General features: G+C 34.1%; 1 protein-coding gene across 1 annotated transcript; it reads left to right on the forward strand.

Annotated features, from left to right (window-relative positions):
- The first annotated feature begins 392 nt into the window (after positions 1-392).
- On the forward strand, positions 393-16,740 carry Ac3 (Adenylate cyclase 3). Its single transcript, XM_017618372.1, has 20 exons — positions 393-908; positions 1,809-1,998; positions 2,079-2,238; positions 2,317-2,466; positions 2,541-2,659; positions 3,376-3,487; positions 4,750-4,877; positions 5,100-5,258; positions 5,337-5,475; positions 5,546-5,766; positions 8,452-8,610; positions 8,679-8,883; positions 8,961-9,207; positions 11,551-11,623; positions 11,684-11,759; positions 11,843-12,068; positions 12,136-12,218; positions 12,277-12,624; positions 15,974-16,081; positions 16,140-16,740. Exons 1-20 carry the CDS (start codon positions 584-586, stop codon positions 16,395-16,397), a joined length of 3,486 nt encoding a protein of 1,161 aa, XP_017473861.1. The 5' UTR covers positions 393-583; the 3' UTR covers positions 16,398-16,740.
- The last annotated feature ends 3,103 nt before the right edge of the window (positions 16,741-19,843 follow it).

Raw genomic sequence — 19,843 nt, forward strand, 5'->3', positions numbered from 1 at the left:
GGTTTATTATGCATAAACTTTTTTTTGTAAACTTGTGTTATTTGCTCGAAAAGTTTTCAAAATCTTTACTTTAATGAAATATACTCGTAGATTTAAATAAAATAACGAGTTTTTATATAGCGCGCGCTACAGCTTACTGTACATACTTATATATGTATGTACGTATGTTTGTAGATATATTGATTGACCTTCGGAATGGAAAATGAAAACTGCGCTTATTTAGTTATGTATATAGAATGAGAACAGCTGAAATATGTTAGTTGCGCAAACTAGAGACGAGTTCGCAAATTTTCATGGATACACCCAATAATTGAAACTTTATTCATTTAATCCACATTCATATGTATGCAGCTATCAGTGCACTCAATCAACGTTACAAATGCAAGCAAACAAACAACACTTTTACGGTTGTGAGTCAATTCAAACTTAGTGAAAGCAATTAAATTAACGCCATCGCAACTAATCGAACAATCGAATTAAAATAAAAGACGTGAAGGCAACAAGAACTACACACACACATACATACAATATATAAACAATAAAAACAAAAAAAAAACATACGAAGCAGTAAAATAACCTCGCAATGCCGGAGACCAAGTCAACGGCAAGCATTGAGAATGGCGTACAGAAGAGCTGCAACAACAGCAAACATTCAAATGCAACAACAGATAATGGTTACAATGCAACAGCGGGTGGTGGTGGTGCTGCTGCTACTGATGGGGACGAAAGTGCAGCGGCGAAGACTACGGGCAATGCAGTCGATTTACCAGATGCTGTATTGGATAAATTATTTCACAATTATTTCTTGAAGCAACGTCGTGCGGGCTTCAAATGGTTTCTGTTTGCAGCGATACTCTTCAATGGTTGGACGCTAATTATACCGCATGAACAGAATCTGGTTCCGCTTGGTGAGTTTGACAACTTTTTTTTTTAATGTATGTAAATATGTACATTAATTAGACTGCATCACTGTCCATACGAAAAATAATCGGTACTGTTTCTCCATTTCAACTATAAAATCCATAATATTCTTGCGCCAAAATATTTCGGAAAAATTTTATGATTTTTAATATTTAAAAAAGGGGTTTTAAGTTATTTTTTGAAAAAAAGTACCTCAGCTGAAAAAAAAAATGTAATCATAAAATTTTTTTATAAAAATATTAAACAAAATTTTTCGACGGAATGATAAGAATTAGATTTTTCATGCCGTTTTTGAGATACCAGGAAAGGCATTTTCTCACGCTGTTTATTTATTTGCAAATAAACACATTCACGTCCCAATTTTTTATTTGCAAATATCAATACATCTTAATTCAACTTGTAATGACGCTCATTTATCTTACCTTTCTCTTAAATACTTAGATTAATTTTTTTTTGCAAAGAATTACAAAGGGTGAGAAAATACCTTTCGATAAGTCTAAATCGTAATAATTTTGGATGAGTTATTCAAGTTTCATTCATTATGATTCCGTTGAAATTTTTTTTACATTTCTATGCAGATTTTTTAAGCTTAAACTGTTTGGACATCTGAGGGCATTTTTTTTTCAAAAAGTACTTTAAGAAACCATTTTTATTCATAAAAAAAAAAATTTTTTTTGGTATTTTCAAATCGGTGCAGCTCCGGTCAATATTAATACTTTTCCGAAGTATTTCAAATATAAAAAAATGTTGTAATCCCGGCGAAAAACCGCAACTTTTTTTTTGTGATGCAGTCTAATGTACATACATACATATGTATGTATGTCCAATCGAGGCGTTGAAGATTGTCTTTAATGTTTATATTATTTACATATATTTCGTTTTTAAAGTATTCACTTTGTTTGTGCTTTGCACGAATGTGATGCTTAGCATAGTTTTGGATCTGAGACTGAGCGCATTGAAAAACGTTAAAGACTTACACGAACAAATTACGAAACATGCCTCGTATCTACTATGGGGCCTCTTTTTGACGCATTTCACCGTGTATTTGTATCTGCAAGGTACTAATACCTCACCAAGGTATGGTCGCCAAAAAATGATTTTCTTTTTCAATGGTTATACAATAATTTTTTATTTGCTATTTTTTTTTTACTCAACAGAGATACACTCGGTTGGATAATACTTTTCAACTTTCTAATTTACGTTACTTTGCCTATTGAGCTTTTTTACAATGGTTGCTGCATGGGTTTCTTGACTGTTGCCATATATCCATTGCAAATATATTTTTTTGCGAGAAGAGATCCGATATTCCTACAACAAGTAAATATTGATTTTAATTTGCATTGGTTATTTTTTTTTTTTTTTGGTAAAATTGATAAACAAAAATTTTAACTTTAGATACTAGCAAACGTTGGCTTGATTTTACCGGCATCAACCATTGGTCTCATGTACTATTTTATGAGTGAGGCAAAACAGAAACGTGCTTTTCTGCAAGCCAAGAAGAGTCTCGAAGTGAAAATGATTATCGAGGAACAGTCTGCCGAGCAGGTTTGACCAAAGAAATGAAATATTTACTTAGGAAATAATGGTATACTTATACGATATTCTCTTTTTTTCTATAGGAACGCTTATTGCTTTCTGTATTACCAAAGCATGTGGCTGTAAAAATGCGTCAGGATCTGGGTTCGACGAGTTCGGAACCATTCAAGAAAATCTATATGAGCAGGCATGAAAACGTGAGGTGTGTTTTTTATTTATTTATGCGACTATCATAAACACTATAAAACCGAAAAACTCGAAAAATATTACCTAGAAATTTACGAGATTTTGGATTTTTCAATTTTCTCAAATTTAAGGAACTATTTCATTGTGCGACAGTCAATTTCACACACAAAAAGATCAATATATTCGCGAAACTATGGGCCAAATATAGTAAAACTGTGTTTTTATTTTTTCTCTCTGAGGTCAGAATTTTTTAAGAGACTTTGAAAATTGAATTTGAAATGAAAAAAATTATTTTAAAGTTCAGTGCAAAGTAGAATAAAAATGGGGGTATCAAATAAAAGAAAAAATAGTAAAGACTAATATAAATACGAATACATTCTCGAATTTCGTATTCCTAAATTTATTAGCTTAAAAAATTTAATTAGGCATTTTCAACGTCCATTCGTTATTCTTAACCAAAAAACTCGAATTTTTATTTTAAATTCTACAGAATTTTCTCTTTAATTTGTTACCCATATTGTTATTCCACATTGCACTTAATTTTTTAAATAATTTTTTCCTTTGTAAAAAATCCTGAGAGAAAAACCAAATGAAGTTTTACTATACTTGACTCCTAGTTTCGAGAGTATATTGATTGTTTCGAGTATTTTTAATTTTTTTGTGTGGTTTTTGTCGCACGGTGTTTTCACTATTTTTTTCATCCGATAACTGGTTGCTTGTTTCCATTCATAGCATTCTTTATGCGGATATTGTCGGATTTACCGCCATTTCGTCCACTTACAGTGCACAGGATTTGGTTAAAATGTTGAATGAACTATTCGCACGATTCGATAGGCTTGCAGAGGTAAGTGTGTACAAGCTATACTAACGATGGAGGTTTCATAGATTTTGGTACCAAGTATTAGGCATTACACTTTCATAAAAGACAAGAAAATGTGTGCGGGATAGGGATGCCGCATTACATAAGTTACAAAAGTATAAAATAGACTCAGACATACTTTACACATGTCCTAATTGTAAAGGAGACCCAAAAGATGCAACTTTTATCCTGCTCTCTTACACCTACTCACTAACACTCCTTTCTCTTAGGTCCAACCTTTGGGTCTATGACTATGTCTATAATCTCTCCAGCTGCAGAAATGAAAATCTCTGATGAGTTCTTGTATACTACAGCCAGTCTAACCTTTGGCGCAGAAAGCTTAGCTCCGGAAAAAATACCCAGTGCCCTGATAGTTTATTATTATATGGCTTTCACTTGCCAGAGCTTGCCATGACGGTATCAAGAAAACTTTTGTCAGAAAAAAGTTGCTGATTTGATAACAGTATTTGTTACTCCAGATGAGATTTTGTAGGATACAGCCAGTCCAGGCACTGCTAAAAAGTATCTTCCCAACAACACAAGTGATTATCTCAAAGGGAAGCGATTATTCTGTAGCCAGTCTAGGCTCTAACAAGATAAACTTGTTTCAGGACAACCTAAATATCCTGTGCTCGTCAAGGATACGCTTTTAAGGCTGTCGCCTGGCAGATACTGTCCTGACGCTGCCAACGTAACCTACTAGAGAAAATCTAACTAGCACCTGAACTGGTTAACCAGTAAGAAAGTGTAGTTAACGCCACAACCTGTTTTGGCACTGTCGAGAAAATCTCGGTTACAGAAATCGCGACAGGCTCTAGACGGCATCAGGGCTTTGTCTAGAGAATTTCCCTCCGGGTAACATATGTATGTTATTTAATCAAGTAAATCTTAACGTGTTCGAGTATCTTTGATTCGTGAACTTTTCATCCACCTACATGGATGGATTGCCCCACATCCGCTTCATTATTTTGGCATTTCGCAATCTCCTTTGGAAAGTTCCGTCAGTTGTTCATGCCAACTGGAGACATGTTATTCTATTAGTAAATACTTGCCACGTAAAAGAGGTAGTACATTTTTCAAATACCACCACATACTCGTAAGTACATTCTGACGACAGTTAAACAAGCACATGCTCCACACTAATCAATCATTTTCATGCTAGCTGCTGTTACAATGTGTGTACATAAATATTTACGTAAATATCTACCTATGTTAACTTTCCGCTTTTCTCACCTTTAATTACATAGAAATACCATCAGTTAAGAATTAAAATCCTTGGTGATTGCTATTATTGCATTAGTGGTGCACCTGACGAACGTCCCGACCATGCTGTGCTCTGTGTACATATGGGCCTCTCAATGGTGAAAGCTATTAAGTAAGTATACGCCATGCCTTCCTTCCTCTATATTCATATGTAGGTATGTGTGTATGTACATACATATATATTTTTATGGATCAGTATCTCAACATTTGCGAACGTTTGCTTTTTTCTGCAATTTTTACTGATTCTTATTTTTATTCTTCGTCTGCCTCACTTTCGCCAACTACCTTGTATGTGTGTGTGTATATATATGTATGTATCTATGCATGTAAATAGATATGTACAGCAGAAGGCCAATTCGCCTGTTGATATGAGAGTGGGCATACACACCGGTGCTATATTGGCTGGCATACTCGGTCAGCGGCAGTGGCAATTCGATGTTTACTCCAAAGATGTTGAATTGGCTAATAAAATGGAATCAAGCGGAAAAGCCGGGTGAGTGGATTACCCTTTTGAAATGAGAGATTCAAATTATGTTTTTTGTTGTTAACTTTTTTTTCTATATATTTACAGGCGTGTGCATATTTCGGATAAAACTTTGGCTTTCCTCAGCGGCGAATTTGAGGTAGAACCGGCACATGGCGAACGCAGAGAAGAGGCTTTACGCATTGCTGGCCTTAAGACTTACTTCATAACTAAAGTTTTGAAGCCGGTGAGTGTGAAAAGTTCAGCATGAAAATATTTTTTAGGGCATAAAATTATTGCTTTGTATTTCTTTACAGTTTGCTTCGCCCTGCACAAAAAAGATCAACGAATGTGGTGATGTAGGCGAAAATGATGTGGGCAATTTAGTAGATGATGATGCGCTCGACGAAGAATTGTTAGCTGAGTCAAAAAGTGAAGGTGACAAGACTGAAGATGCCAACAAAAGCCAGGAGCTAAGCAAGCAAGCTAGCTTCAAAGTACGCCTGCAGGAGGAATTAATTGCACGAGATGGACACGAGTAAGTGGCTTACGTTAGAAAACAAGTATACAGATTACATTTTAAAATACATATTCGATACCTACATTTTTATGGGACACATCTTTGGCCCCGGCGAAGTAAATTTTGTCTAAAACTTTTTTGGTTAGCATATAGATATTAGCTTTAACAGGAATTCAAACGAAACGATAGCTAGTCATATTATCAATTTCGATAAATAAATCTATAACAACGATAATAATGATGTTATCGAGTCGCTTTGATATCAATAATCTTAGTTTTCGATCTCGATAACATATATTGATATGGACAGATACTGAATTGATGACGGTGGCGATGCCAATAAATATGTACCTATTATATTTCCAAAAGAAGATGGGGGGTCAGATACACCGTGTATGCCACCTATAATACATTTTCGATGTTATAAAAGATTTCGACAAATCAGTGTATCAAAGATGCAAATGATGTTATCGAATGGCATTAATACTTTTATTTATCGATCTTGATAAATATATCGATAACGATATAATTTTCCCTACTAAAAATGAGGTTTCTTTAAATCCAACGAAAACGCCCTATCTCAAAAAACTTTTCAAGCACGCCCTAGAATTTTATAGAAAAGCACTCTATTTCAGAATTTGTTGAAGAACGGCGTATTTCAGAACTCGATTCAAAAATGCCCTATCTCACTTCAAAATGTTTTGAAAATGTGCGGATATAGGGCGTTTTTGAATCGGCAGATGAGATAGGGCGTTTTTGAAATGAATTCTGAAATAGGGCGTTCTTCAACCAAATTCTGAAATAGGACGTTTTTGAAAAGTTTTTTGAGATAGGGCGTTTTCGAGTTGGCGGCCGAGAGAGGTCGACCTTCCACTCAGCAGTCGATATAGGGATTAATGTTTTGTAGTTGATACGGTTTCGTAGATAAAGTGATTGATTAGCGAACTGTGTCTCGACAAACAAAAAATGGACAGATGCTGACCAAAGATGAAAAGCCATTAGAGACATTCGAAATAAAGAGAAAAAATGCGACAATGAACTGTACGACCTTTATATTGTAACTAGCCGAACTCGTAAGCGCGAGACTTCGCCACGCGCTGATTTGGAGAAAGCAGGTGGTAAATCTATTAAAAAATAATAATAAAGCCTTACTGCATACCTGATGACAAAAATAAAACCTTATTGCACATCTGGAGGCCAAGTCTTTTCATTCGACAACTCACATTATAGTCCAACGAACTGCCAACATCTTATAATTTTCCGTACAGATGGCAACCCTCTAACAAACAAACAAAAAATGCCTTCACGTATTATGTCATCACCTGAAATGGAAAAACCTGTAACAACATCGTAAATGAAAAGGAAAAAGTCGTGACTAATATTTTAATTTTGTTTTTCATAAAATGATGTGGGGAGTTGTAATTCGATGAAATCCATCATATAAATCAAAAAGTGAATTTTGAAGTTTTTATTGGTTATGTCTTTTCGAATCTCAGCGATGATGTTTGTTACGTCTCTTTGCATTCCAGGTGACGATATGTACATACATGTAAGGTAATAGTTTTTAAATAGGTAGCACCCCACAAAAAAATATAGTTAATTGCACAACTGCAGGACATATACTTTCACTTGGTACCTCATTTTTTAGTACAGCGAATATCTTATAATTTTTAAAAAGGTGGCAACACTAAAAGAATAAAACGTTATTGAACATATAGAAGCCCGGCCCTTTCATTTGACATCTCACTTTTTGTAATTCAACGAACGTATCTTATAATTTTTTAGACAGTTTGCAACGCTATACAAATTTAAAGTACTTAAGGTAACTGCCCTAACGATACATATTATATTAAACAAAATCTCGTCCAAATCCGTTTAGTAGTTTTCGAGATTAGCTTGGTAAAAAAAAATCTCGACTTTTCTTTATACTGCGTAAGTTAGTAATTTTTAAATAGATGGCAACTCTACTAAAAAATGAAAGTTTTTGTACATGCGAAGGCCATGCCCTTTCATTTTTTTATCCAACGAACGGTGAAGATACTACAGTTTTTAAACAAGTGGCAACCATACTGAAACACATAATACATTACTGCACATCTAGAGGCTAAGTCTTTTAATTTGGTAGTGACGGTGCAGAGCTGTTGCCTTCGCTTATTATGAAATTTTGGTGGCAACCCTATTAAAAAAAATAAATAAAACATTAATGCTTAACTAGCAGCCAATCCCTTTCATTTGACACCTCATTTTTTGGATCTTATAATTTTTTAGACAGGCGGCAACCCTATTGAAATTCTAAATACCAAAGGTCACTCTCCTATCGATACTGAAAATATTAGAGAAAAACTCACCCGAATCCGTTTAAAAGTTTTCGAGATTAGCGTGACGGCGGACAAAAAATCCCATTTTCTTGACCTATCCGTCAATGTCTTTTATATTACTCGATCTATAAACTTTACTACACAAAGCTGCCAATATTGAATTAATTAAGAGCGGGGAATTTCCTCAGTATGTACATATCGCACACCGCCTTCAAAAGAATTACAACTCAAAATTTTGCATTTTTGAAGTTATGCGCTAAAAATACACACAGATCATTTATTTACTTTTCAGTAAAAGCTGGAGCAATTTTTTTTTTTTAATTTGTTGAAAAAATCTTAGGTAAAGTCTCCTTCGCCCATATGATACATATTTTTTATTTTACAGAGATCTTTCGAAGTTCACAACATTCTTCCTAAAATTCAAGAACAAGAACTTAGAGGAGGCTTATGCAGCTTATCGTGAACCTCTTTCTTCTGTGCCATTGCTAGCTGCTTTTATTGTTCAAGTCATCGATATTTTGTATTCTTATATTGTGCTTCCAAGGTAGGTTTTGTTGTTGGTAATTTATTTAAATCATTCAATAAAATATTTGTAATCTTTTTCGCCAACAGATCACCGTTACATTTTATAAATATTTCGGCGCCATTGATACCAATTTCTATGCTCGTCTTCATCTCAATTGCCGAAAGTTTTCCTGATCATTTACCTGAATTCTTTGTGAGTCTTAGCAAACGTTTCAATGATATAACATTCGTACGAGAATTGGCTGCGATTATAATAGCAGTGACAATAGGACTCAGTAATGTTGTGGATATGGTAAGATTAGTGTGAATGAATAATCTATCATTCCTATACTATATGTCTGTATTATCCTTCACATTTGTTATTTTCAGTACTTTTTTGTGACTTTCTTGAAAACGGATCATGTCGTTTTGGAAAGCGAAATAGATGCCATCACTGAGGGCATTGTTGTGGCCGAGCCGGTCTCGGCATCAATGCAGGTGTCGCCGCCAATACCCGGAGAAATCTTTATGTATCCTTCATATATGAGCAACTTTGCTGTGTTGATACTAATTGCAACGGCTGTTATTGCGCAACTAACTCATATGACGAAAATCGTATTGATGATCGTGTTTACAGGTAAATTAGAGAATGAGAGAAATATCGAGGCGGTAGCGCACATAATGAGATGGTCAATTTGAGAACAGCAATGCCCAGAGGGAGCTTTTACCCAGTACTCAGAGCAGTCACGACCAACGTTCGCACTTTGCTCCGAGCGGAATAGATTTACTCCACTTTTTGAAACCCACTGCTCTACTCCGGTTTGCTTTAAATCTATCTGCAATTTTGGTACGTTAAAAATTCTGTAACTGTTTGTTGGAATTTCACTTTATGAAATGAGTCAAAAACCTTTAAGCTTTGTATCCCACGCTTAAAAAACCGGCAAAGAAAAAAAATCCCACTATTTTCTGTGAATAGTAGAGTCCAAGGAATTTTGATATCTGTTATTTCAGGGCCTGCTGTCTCACTCTTTTCTCACGAAATAATGGAGCGGGCACATATTCCTGTTGCAAGCATAATAAACTTTAGAAAACCGAAGTAGAAACTTCTTATGAACTCCGTACTCCGTAAATGACATTTGACACAAGCAAACTTTTCCGCCGTTTCTCTTGCGTTTTTTATATGGAGCCTTTGCTTTTCTTGAAAGCGGGATATTAAGCCCCAAAAGCAAAGAGTTTAAATTTAAATAATGCTTAAATCCATTACCAAAATTATATTTGTACTCCAATTTTCCGATTCATTAACTTCTGAATTGGGTTTCTGTGGTCCGAACCCCGGCCAGGACAGAAACCTTTCCGACGGCAATAGCTTTATGAAGCTTTTTTATATCAGCGATGAGCAGAAAGATCTTTTTACAGCTTAAAAGCTCACTGGGTAAAAGCTCTCTCTGTTCCTCACTGGTCCAGAGACGCACAAAAGGAGCCCGCTGAAGAGCTTTAGTTTAAATGAGATTTTTTTAAATGTTTATATATTTTATTTGGAAAAGTGACAATCAGAGAGAGCTTTTGCTCTATGTGGGTCCTACAATAAATCTATAGAAATCTTTAGAAAATTTTTACCGCGAAATATGCTTTGGTCGTGACTAATTTAGAGGCGCACATAGTATAAGCTCCCTTTTAGGTATCGCTTACCTAAGGTGGCGGACAAACAAATAGGGACGCGACATTTTAACAAGTCTAGTTATTTTCCTTTTGTTTTTTAAATCAAAATTACAAACTTCGTACAAGATTTATAAAAATTTTACGAATTTCAAAATGTTCATCATACTAATTTCAAACATTTTATTCAGGATTAAAATAAATAATTGTAGGTGTACAGGTTTTTTTTTTGCGGACGGTGTTGTGCGTTTTCCTCCATAAAAAAAAATTGTAGCACTTAATTTGTTTGGAATAAAATGCGTGACCCCGTCAGCAAAAAAAACTGCCAAAAATCAACGGTAAGCAATCGCTTACTCAAACTTACACTTGAATGTGCAACAAAACTACGTATCCAAATTTTTTCTAAAAAATCTGATTAAGAAGGTGTTAATTTTTATGAAGCTTTGCGGAATTCCCCTCATTTTTGTAAACAGTTTGAATTCTTTTTCAGTTTGAAATACCTTCATAAAAAATAGTAAACATTAAATAAACAAAATAAAAATAGCCAAAACTTGTTGAAATATCTCAACCCGATTTGTTTGCCCGCCACTGTGCATTAGGGTGTCCCGTCCAAAAATTTTTTGTGAGCTACACGAGCAAGAGGTATTAAAATTTGCGTAGTTTTACACATGTAAAGAAAAAGGTAAAAAAATCAGAATTGTGTGTCATTTTGTTGGCTCTATCGCATCATGACGTTTTCCACGTATTCTATATGAAAAAGAAACACTTTTTCGTAGAAATTGTATAAATCCTTAAAAATCAATATTTTTCAATTGGAAAACTCTTCTTTTCTTTAGGAGACTTCAAAGGATAATACCCAATTGTTTATTTAACCAGTTTTTAATACTTAATATTTTTTATCGGTCCCCCAAAAGTTCCAAAAAATGAAATGGGGGACCCATAAAAAATCATTATTATTAAAAAGTGATTAAATAAATAATTGGGTATTATTCTTCGAAGTCTCCTAAAGAGAAAAAAGATTGCCGATTGAGAAATATTGATTTTCAAGGATTCTATACCATTTCTACGAAAAACTGTTTTTTCCCCATATAAAATAGTGGCAAACTTCATGGTGCGGTAGAGCCCTTTAAAATTACAATAATTCTGATTTTTTTGCTTTTTTCTTAACATGTGTTAAATTACGCAAATTTCGATACCTCTTGCGATAGTGCAGCTCAAAAAAAAAAATTGGACGGGACACCCTACTGTACATACATATGTATGTATATAGAGTTGATATGGGATTTAAAAAAATCCTTTAATTATTTTTTTCACTTACTTCCAGCTGTTCATTGCTATTGCAATATATTCCTCCTGAGCGATTTATATACATTCGAGGATGATCTTGCATCTAATCCGTAAGTTTAGGCCCATTTGAAGTCACATATACATATGTAAACAATCTTCGATATTTTCAGCGCAATACCGACTTCGGTCGCCCTATCTACGGTTCTAATTATGGTCACATTGGCATTAACGTTTTTTGCGCGACATGTAAGTGAGCTGCAATGATGCCTAAGTCGAATTAAATTACTCGCATTTTTTTTTATTTATTTGGTCTCATCTTCTTCCAACAGATGGATCGTGAGGATCGTGTAATTTTTAAATGGAAAACAGAAGTGGCTGAGCAACGTGAAATGGCAACAGATATGCGGCAACGAAATGAAGCGCTAGTCTATAACATACTACCCGTTCATGTAGCAGAACATTTCATGAAGAACACGAAACGATCACACGATGATCTCTACTCGCAAAGTTATGCTGAAGTGGGTGTGCTATTTGCGAGCATGCCCAACTTTTCAGGTATGCAAATGATGTTTTCAAAAATATGTATTTCCACAAGAGTTATTAACTCACTTATTTTCAATAGATTTTTATTCAGAGGAAACCGTTAACAATCAAGGACTTGAATGTTTGCGCTTTCTAAACGAAGTGATATCCGATTTTGATGCGGTAATTTTAGCTCATCAAATAGCCTGCTTGTAATTTATGAATTCAAATGTTATTTCAGTTACTTGAGCTTCCACAATTTCAAGATATAATTAAAATAAAAACCATCGGTTCCACTTATATGGCCGCAAGCGGCATCAACTCAAATCGCATAAGTCAACCGAATGATCCAATCACCAAACGTTGGGCCCATCTGGCTATCTTGGTGGAGTTCGCTCTGGAGTTGAAGAAAGCTTTACAGGGTATCAACGAGCAATCGTTTAATCATTTTGTGCTTAAAATGGGTATTAATCATGGTCCAATAACGGCTGGTGTAATTGGTGCACGAAAACCTCATTATGATATTTGGGGGAATACCGTGAATGTTGCGTCGCGCATGGAGAGTACGGGCAAAGCTGGTGCCATACAGGTGAGATGAAATTGACTCCGAATTCTGGTTCTCATTTGTTATAATCCATCTATGAAATTTTTTGCAACTGAAAACCGGAAATCCATTATATTTAGAATGCCTCGATTATTTAACCAAAAACCAAAATGATTAAATCGCTACCACAGACCTCGAATGGCCCGCAACAGTTATTACTGTAGTTGGGCTACATACTTTCATTCAAAATAAAGTTCGACCTTGGGAGGTCTGGCATAAACCTATGATAAAATAGACTTTCTTAAAGAAATATTAGGATATGAGCTTGGTATGTTAGAACTATCCTACGCAAGATCTATGGCCTGTTCGCATAAGCGACGGGTATCACGAAAAGATATAATGACGAACTATATCAGCGTTCCTACGATAGTCGGTTCTACGTAACCGGAACGACCCACATTTACATATATCTGACTAAGGACTGTCACACAGACAAATAGTTGTAAGGCCAAAAAAGAAGAATCTTTAACTGCCTGATCTCGCAGGCCTTCTATGGCCCGACTGCTGAAGTTCCTCACAGAAAATACCGATTTTCCTTTTTCCTTGAAACCAACGCAAATCTCTCTCCTTAGCATATCGGTAAGCCTGGCGTTAGAAAGGTTTTGAAACTCAGGTTTATGTTAGGCTATATGTATATCAGCTCCTCCTAATCAGAGAAGGGAGTACACTTGTACAAGGAGAGCAAACCCATATTTTGCGTAGGCAAAATGGAAAGAGAACATAGGGGAAAATGTATAATCGATACCTGTAAAACACGTACAATGTTGCCAGGTTTTCGGCATGAGAAAACGTCCCTCTTGGTCTGAAAAAACGTCATTTCCAAACGTAAGGTATATTAAAATGTCATTTCGACAGAGCACATTTAAATTTCATTAGGGGTATTCACCAAAGTGAGCAAGAGGCGTGGCACTCTGGCAAAACAGCAGATGAGCTCAAGCAGCGACTGTTGACAACAATTTGGTGAAGAATACCGCTATTGTAAACTGGTTTGAGATCGTTAATATAAAAACCCTTTTATACATACACTTGTGATCAGCTGATTAAGTCATCAACATTTTGATCGATTTTGGCTGTTTTTTTTTTTTGTTTATTTAATGTTTATTATTTTTTCATAAAAGCCTAGCTCATTATATAACTAACACAATATAAATCCACTTCAAACTTTGTACAAAAATTATAAAAAATCTGAAAAGTTTCAGATAGATTTTCAAGCTAGATTTTCAAGTTTATTCAGATTTTTTATTTTTTTTTAGTATGCAGTTTGATAGCCTATTAAATTCCAGGGCAATAATGTGCAAGTTTTAAGTTGCTATATATTTTTTTTTTCTTGTAGACATTTGTTTAGGTGGTCGGTTGTCGAAAATGCTAAATTTCGTTCTGCTAAGAAAGAACATAGTGCCTTTTCGAGCGTGCGTGTTGCAATAGATCAGCTCTTCCTGATTTGGCTTTTAATATGCAATTGCAAATATTGTAACTTCAAGCGTTTACACAACCAGCCTTTGAACGCGGGATCCTTAGTACCAGAATCATCATATTAATGTCATATGCGTCCAAAGAATAAATATCTTTTGATGCACTGCTGCAAAAAACAAAGCTTGTAAAGATTTATTAAGAAAATAATTCAAAATCAGTTCTACTTACAAGGTTAAGTAACAAATTTGCCGAAAGTGTGAGCGTCAGTACTTACTCTACAAGCAAATAGTACTCTATACATTGAATAAGTATATTGTGCATAGAGAAAAATTACTGGGAAGTTAAAAAAAGTAATTTTTACACAAAAAACATCCAAACGTCAACAGGATACAAAAAGCGTCCAAATGACGTTAAAAAGGTCAACCTGGCAACGCTGAACACGTAGTAATCTGAAAGTCTGCAAGTTGGAGCACGCCCAGCCTTACCTTGAAGGGTGAAGAGGGATCTAATCGGGCCCTATATTGGTATACTTTGATCTATCTCACCTGGGAGGAATTTTAAATTTCGGAGAACCACGGAGACTAGAGAAGAAGGCCAAAGTGTCAGAAAGCTCAAGAGAAAGATCATTGATTGAGAGTAGTTCAAAGTTATAAACTGTGTATCGTAAACGTACAGTAAGTTTGAGAGCTAAGCCTAAATCTACTTTCACACGATTTACCGCGCTTCAGAATGTGTACTTTCAGTATAAAACATTTTCATTGCCACTGTCTAAATATTAGCGGCAGTGTTTTCATCAGTACTTTTTCCGACTCTCTGTCGAATCTAAGCTGGGCAAAAATCTGCAAACTATGAACAACGCTTCATTAGACAATGTAAGTGGTTATTTTACTAGGTAAACGGTGGGTGTCAACATTTAGCCAAGCAAGCGGTATAACAACGGGCCCTCTTAGGCTTGACTATGCCTTCATGCTGGACCTAACCTAACCCTGCCTCTCACTACATCATTTTCTGTACGACCAAGCCAAAGAGTTCCATTTTTAAGTGTTTTATTTTAAACCGTACGAGTTCATTGTTTCATACTCTTAGAGCTGAAGAGATCTTGCGTACAGTGTCCCTAAAATGATGTCAGATTTGTAGAGTATGATGAAACAAGCTTAATGATTGTTTCTATATAAATAATGACGCAAAATTTTTTTAATGGCCCAATTTGACATTACAATTTGTGTGCCCAGTGAAAATCCGGCATAAGGAGTCATAAAATAAAAAAGTTCCTCAATTTTCAAATGAGAAAACAGACTTTAAACGCAATTATGTCGAATTTTCACAAGCCATCAAAATTAAAGGAATTTTTCCTTTAAAAAATGTCACGTGGAAACAAGCTTAATAACTATTTCCCATGAAAACAAGTAATTTTTAAGCACAAATACGATTATTTTAAATTAGGAGTATTGTAATTTTTTCATGATCCAATGNGAAAATGCTTCCAGCTTTTTAAGTGTCTACCGATTTTTATTTTAATGTTATGATTAACCGAGCTATGCTTGGTTATGTGCGACCAGTTTTTTTCGTGTACATTCTTTAAAATAAATTAGTATGGGACCACACTCGAGTTACCACCTTTCCGATAAAAAAAAAAAGAATTATCGAAAACAGTTCCCCTAGTCTACAGTTATGCGGTAACATATGTACATAAAAAATATATTCCGATGAATTTATGACGTTCCTCCTTTTTTGAAGTCGGTTAATACATATTTTCGCAGATATTTTTTAATGACCAAATTGGATATTACAAATTGTGTAATTTAATGCCCAGTGCAAATCCGGTATATTAGAAGCCATAAAATCTAAATGTTTCCGAAGTAGAAGACCCTGACAACTGCCACGCTTTTTCAATCAATTTGTGTTTTTTTTCTTTCGACAGGTGACAGAAGAAACTTGCAATATTCTACAAGAATTTGGCTACACTTTCCAACAACGTGGACTTGTTAGTGTTAAGGGTAAAGGTCAACTTATGACCTACTATTTAATGGTAAGTATTTTGAATTAAAAGTATCAAATATAGGCTTGATCTTTCTTTTTCAACACAGGGAAAAGCCGATAAGGGCAGCATCACATACCCAACTGTGCGTCAATCGAGTGACGAGCACTTAAAGCCCGTAATAGAAAATCATTTACAAACAACAAACGAACATTGCAATGGACACTCGGCCATAAATGGCATTGGAGCTGGTGATGTGCGGCACAAAGAGATCAATGAACCTGATATAAAAACACCACTTTTAGATATAAAGGCGCATGATAGTAGCACGATGGCTGATGGCGAGGCAGATGCATTGATAAATTAGATTTTATGAGAAAAAATAAAAATTAAAAAAAAAGAAATCAAAATGAAAAACAAACACCATATACTAGTAAACTATACAAAAGGAGTTTAGTAATTCTGTGTGTTAAACTAGCATATGTAAGGGCAAAGTACGATTAAGTGTGCTGTAACGAATATCGTCGACGATACTGCAAAACGGTCTCATACTTGCACCGGAATGCATCTGCAAATCGTTACATCCTAATAAACGAATGACAAAACTGTTTTCCGTGTTTAATTTGGGCCAAGTTCCTATCTAGTTGTTTGCTGGGTTAGAGCTGTTTCGGCCGTTGAGTTAAAAGCGTTGCCGTTCTAATAAAAACAGACTCCCTGAGGAAGGCGCGAAATGCGTCGAAACGCGTAGGAGTACAAAGGAAATTTTATTTCGCTTTTAACTCAACGGCCGAAACAGCTCTAACCCAGCAAACAAAACTGTTTTCCTTTGGCTGATAAAGATGAACGATTGCCAGAAGCGATCAGGTAACAGATCAATTAGGCACCAGAGGTAATAAGTCATAGCATGTTTTGCAGTATCACCGACGATATGTGTTATACAGCGGCTGTCATATAAGGGAGACGCTGAAATTTTGGGTAGGAAAGGACATCAATAGATTGGATATATCCCTACACCCTTATGGTTGCTTGCGTCCTATCCAAAAAAAAAAAAAAAAAAGCAAACATCAAAGAACAACAAAAATTGTACAGAAGCAATATTCAAATCAAGACATACTTACATACAAACATAAAACCATAGTAAACACTCAACCAAGCAAACATACGTATACCAAACAGATTTTTTGCATTAATTAAATACTATATATAAACGTAGTATATAATAAATATTTATGTACTAAGTATATGTGAGTATGAAGAACAAAAAAAGAGTTAATAAATAGTAGGAAAAAAATTCAAAATATTAACTGTATGTAAGTGATTAGCTACGTAGTCAAAAGAAGAAGATATGTATCTGCATTTTCCTGGGTTTACATATGTATGTATTTTGACTGCCAGCCTATGGCTATTATTTCTATTGTTATTATCAATATTATTGTTATTAAGTATTTGCTATTATTATTATGCATTATATTTTGTTATCTTCTTGCCAAAAATGTTTACTCTTAAAGGATGAGTGGCGTTTTTGGGATCTGCCATTTTGAATTTTAAAAATTCATGGTTATAGGGACCCCAAAAACCCCAGAGTAATAAGTTTCGAGCACATTCTATGAATTTTTAAAAATTTATTCGCCATTTTGGATATTAAAAAACGTCATTCATCATTTAAAAGTAAAATTTTGCACCGAATTTACAAGTATATAACCGATTTTTTTTTTTACCTGTACCAATTTCGGAGAGTGGGGGCTTCAACTGACGAAAAATGCCTCATATGTACATACATACATATATGTACATACTATTTATTCTATAAAAACCAATGTACATAATTATATGGCTATGTATTTTTAATATTAATCTCGCACTCAACGACACTTTTTATTAAGTCACAGCTACTTCGCAACATATTTAGGGTATTCACAAGCTACAATAACAGTCCATATTGTCATAAATTTGAAAACGGTTATATTTGTTTTGTAATTGTTGTTAATTGTTTAAAAATATTTTTAGTCGCTAAGAAAATTGTGGCATTATTATCATGCGACTCGTCATAACACCTTGTGAATAACCTAATTTCATGTTTTTCTTTTTATGTACCAAATATCTCAAATAAAAATTCTTAATTAGGCAAAGTAATAAAGGACATTCGCTTAAATTGAAAAAAAAAACTCCAAAATCTGACTAAACTGGCAAAATTGGATATGAAGAATACTGTCTAGTTTCAAATTCTATATATGTAAGTGTCGAAATCTGTAAAAAAAAAACGTTTTAGGATATTCATTGTAGGGCCTCTGCCAAACTACACAGAAAAAATATGATCTATAGAAACCAGAAGATTGTCTCTAGGAAAAGTTTCTAGGCTAAGGGGTTAAATATTGAATTGTTATTAACTTTATTTACATATAAAAGCATCTTTAAAAAATCATAGAGAAAATTTGCTTGATTGCATCCTTAAAAAAAAAAATACTTCCTAATGCAGCCAAAATTACTTAATTTAAAACACTCAGTCAGCAAGTACATTTCATTAACAGTTTTTAGTGTTGTGGCAGCTTAAGGGGCAGGTATGGTAAACTTCTCCATTTGACAGAAACAGCCCTACACTAAATTGTTAATAGAACGCCATTTTCTCCCCTGTTAAAATTTTGACTAATGGACTTGGCGCTTTTTCATCTATATATGTAAATTGGTCGGTCGGCATACTAACACAAAACGAGTCAATAGATGAGACTGTGATGCTCTTTCAGAGAGCGATCAAGTAAGCTCTCACTAATCTAAATCATAGCCAAATGCTGTATTCTTAAAAAATTGGGAAACTACATAGAATATTCGAAACTGAAGTAGTTCAGTCAAAGTTTCGTAACTCTTTTAAGAATTAAGAGTATTTTAAGTGGTCAGTGTTATCTTAAGTTGTTTATAAGGACACTTATCTAGTATTTATGTAAGCACAAATGCATATTATTTGAGAATTTAGACTGTACATATTTCTTTGTATAATATGTTATGGCTTTTCGCAAACAATAACTTTCAAAGAACAAAAAAAAAAAATAAAAAATTAAAAAATAAATAAACTAAAACCATAAAATATATTCGAAAAAAAGTTAAACATTTTACAAACGAATGATCAACTCCAGTATATTTGTACAAATATTGATTTTTATATACTTTGCTGTTGTTTTTATATGAATTTGGGCAAGTTTTAAAAAAGTAATAAATGTAAAATTTAAATTAATTATAAAAATTTTAAAATAAGATTAATTTATAGTAGAATGAAATACAACTGAGTACCTTGAAATCTATATAAAGCTATCTCTGTACAAAATGTTATCGATAAATTAATTGTATGTACAAGTAAGTACGAGTGTATGTATATATGTATACTAAGTATAAAGTCATGATAAAGAATTGTGTAAAAAGAAATAAATTCAATAAAAAATATAACATAATCATAAATGATTTAATAAATTACAATACATAACCATAAAAAGAAATGCATATCATCACGATTAACGCAAGAGGCCCTAGTTGACGCTTTTTTGATCTCAGATGCATCTCCTTAAAAATGCATAGTCAAATCTTTCAAAAAAATACGAGATTTATTGTGAACTTTATTCCCATGTAAATTTCTTCTCGTATAAAATTTAAAAGTTTGTCTGGCAGGGCCGGAACTTTTGCAATCATGGTGACGATATGTAAATATCTATTTGCAAAAATATATACACATACACATATGTTGTATATTTCTAAGTAAATGCTGTCTTATTATAACAGTATTTTTGCCTTCTTAAACGCATTAATGCAAATCATCTGTCTGTTTCT

This window comes from Rhagoletis zephyria, unplaced genomic scaffold (assembly GCF_001687245.7).
Source record: "Rhagoletis zephyria isolate East Lansing unplaced genomic scaffold, Rhagoletis_zephyria_1.1 Rzeph_scaffold_00033, whole genome shotgun sequence".
NCBI lineage: Eukaryota > Metazoa > Arthropoda > Insecta > Diptera > Tephritidae > Rhagoletis > Rhagoletis zephyria.

Excerpts from the sequence above, each read along its gene's own strand:
- Ac3 (XM_017618372.1), top strand. The coding sequence starts at position 584 with ATGCCGGAGACCAAGTCAACGGCAAGCATTGAGAATGGCGTACAGAAG. Across the intron at positions 2,239-2,316 it reads ATCCGATATTCCTACAACAA|ATACTAGCAAACGTTGGCTT; the intron begins GTAAATATTGAT and ends TTTTAACTTTAG. Across the intron at positions 16,082-16,139 it reads TTATGACCTACTATTTAATG|GGAAAAGCCGATAAGGGCAG; the intron begins GTAAGTATTTTG and ends TTTTCAACACAG.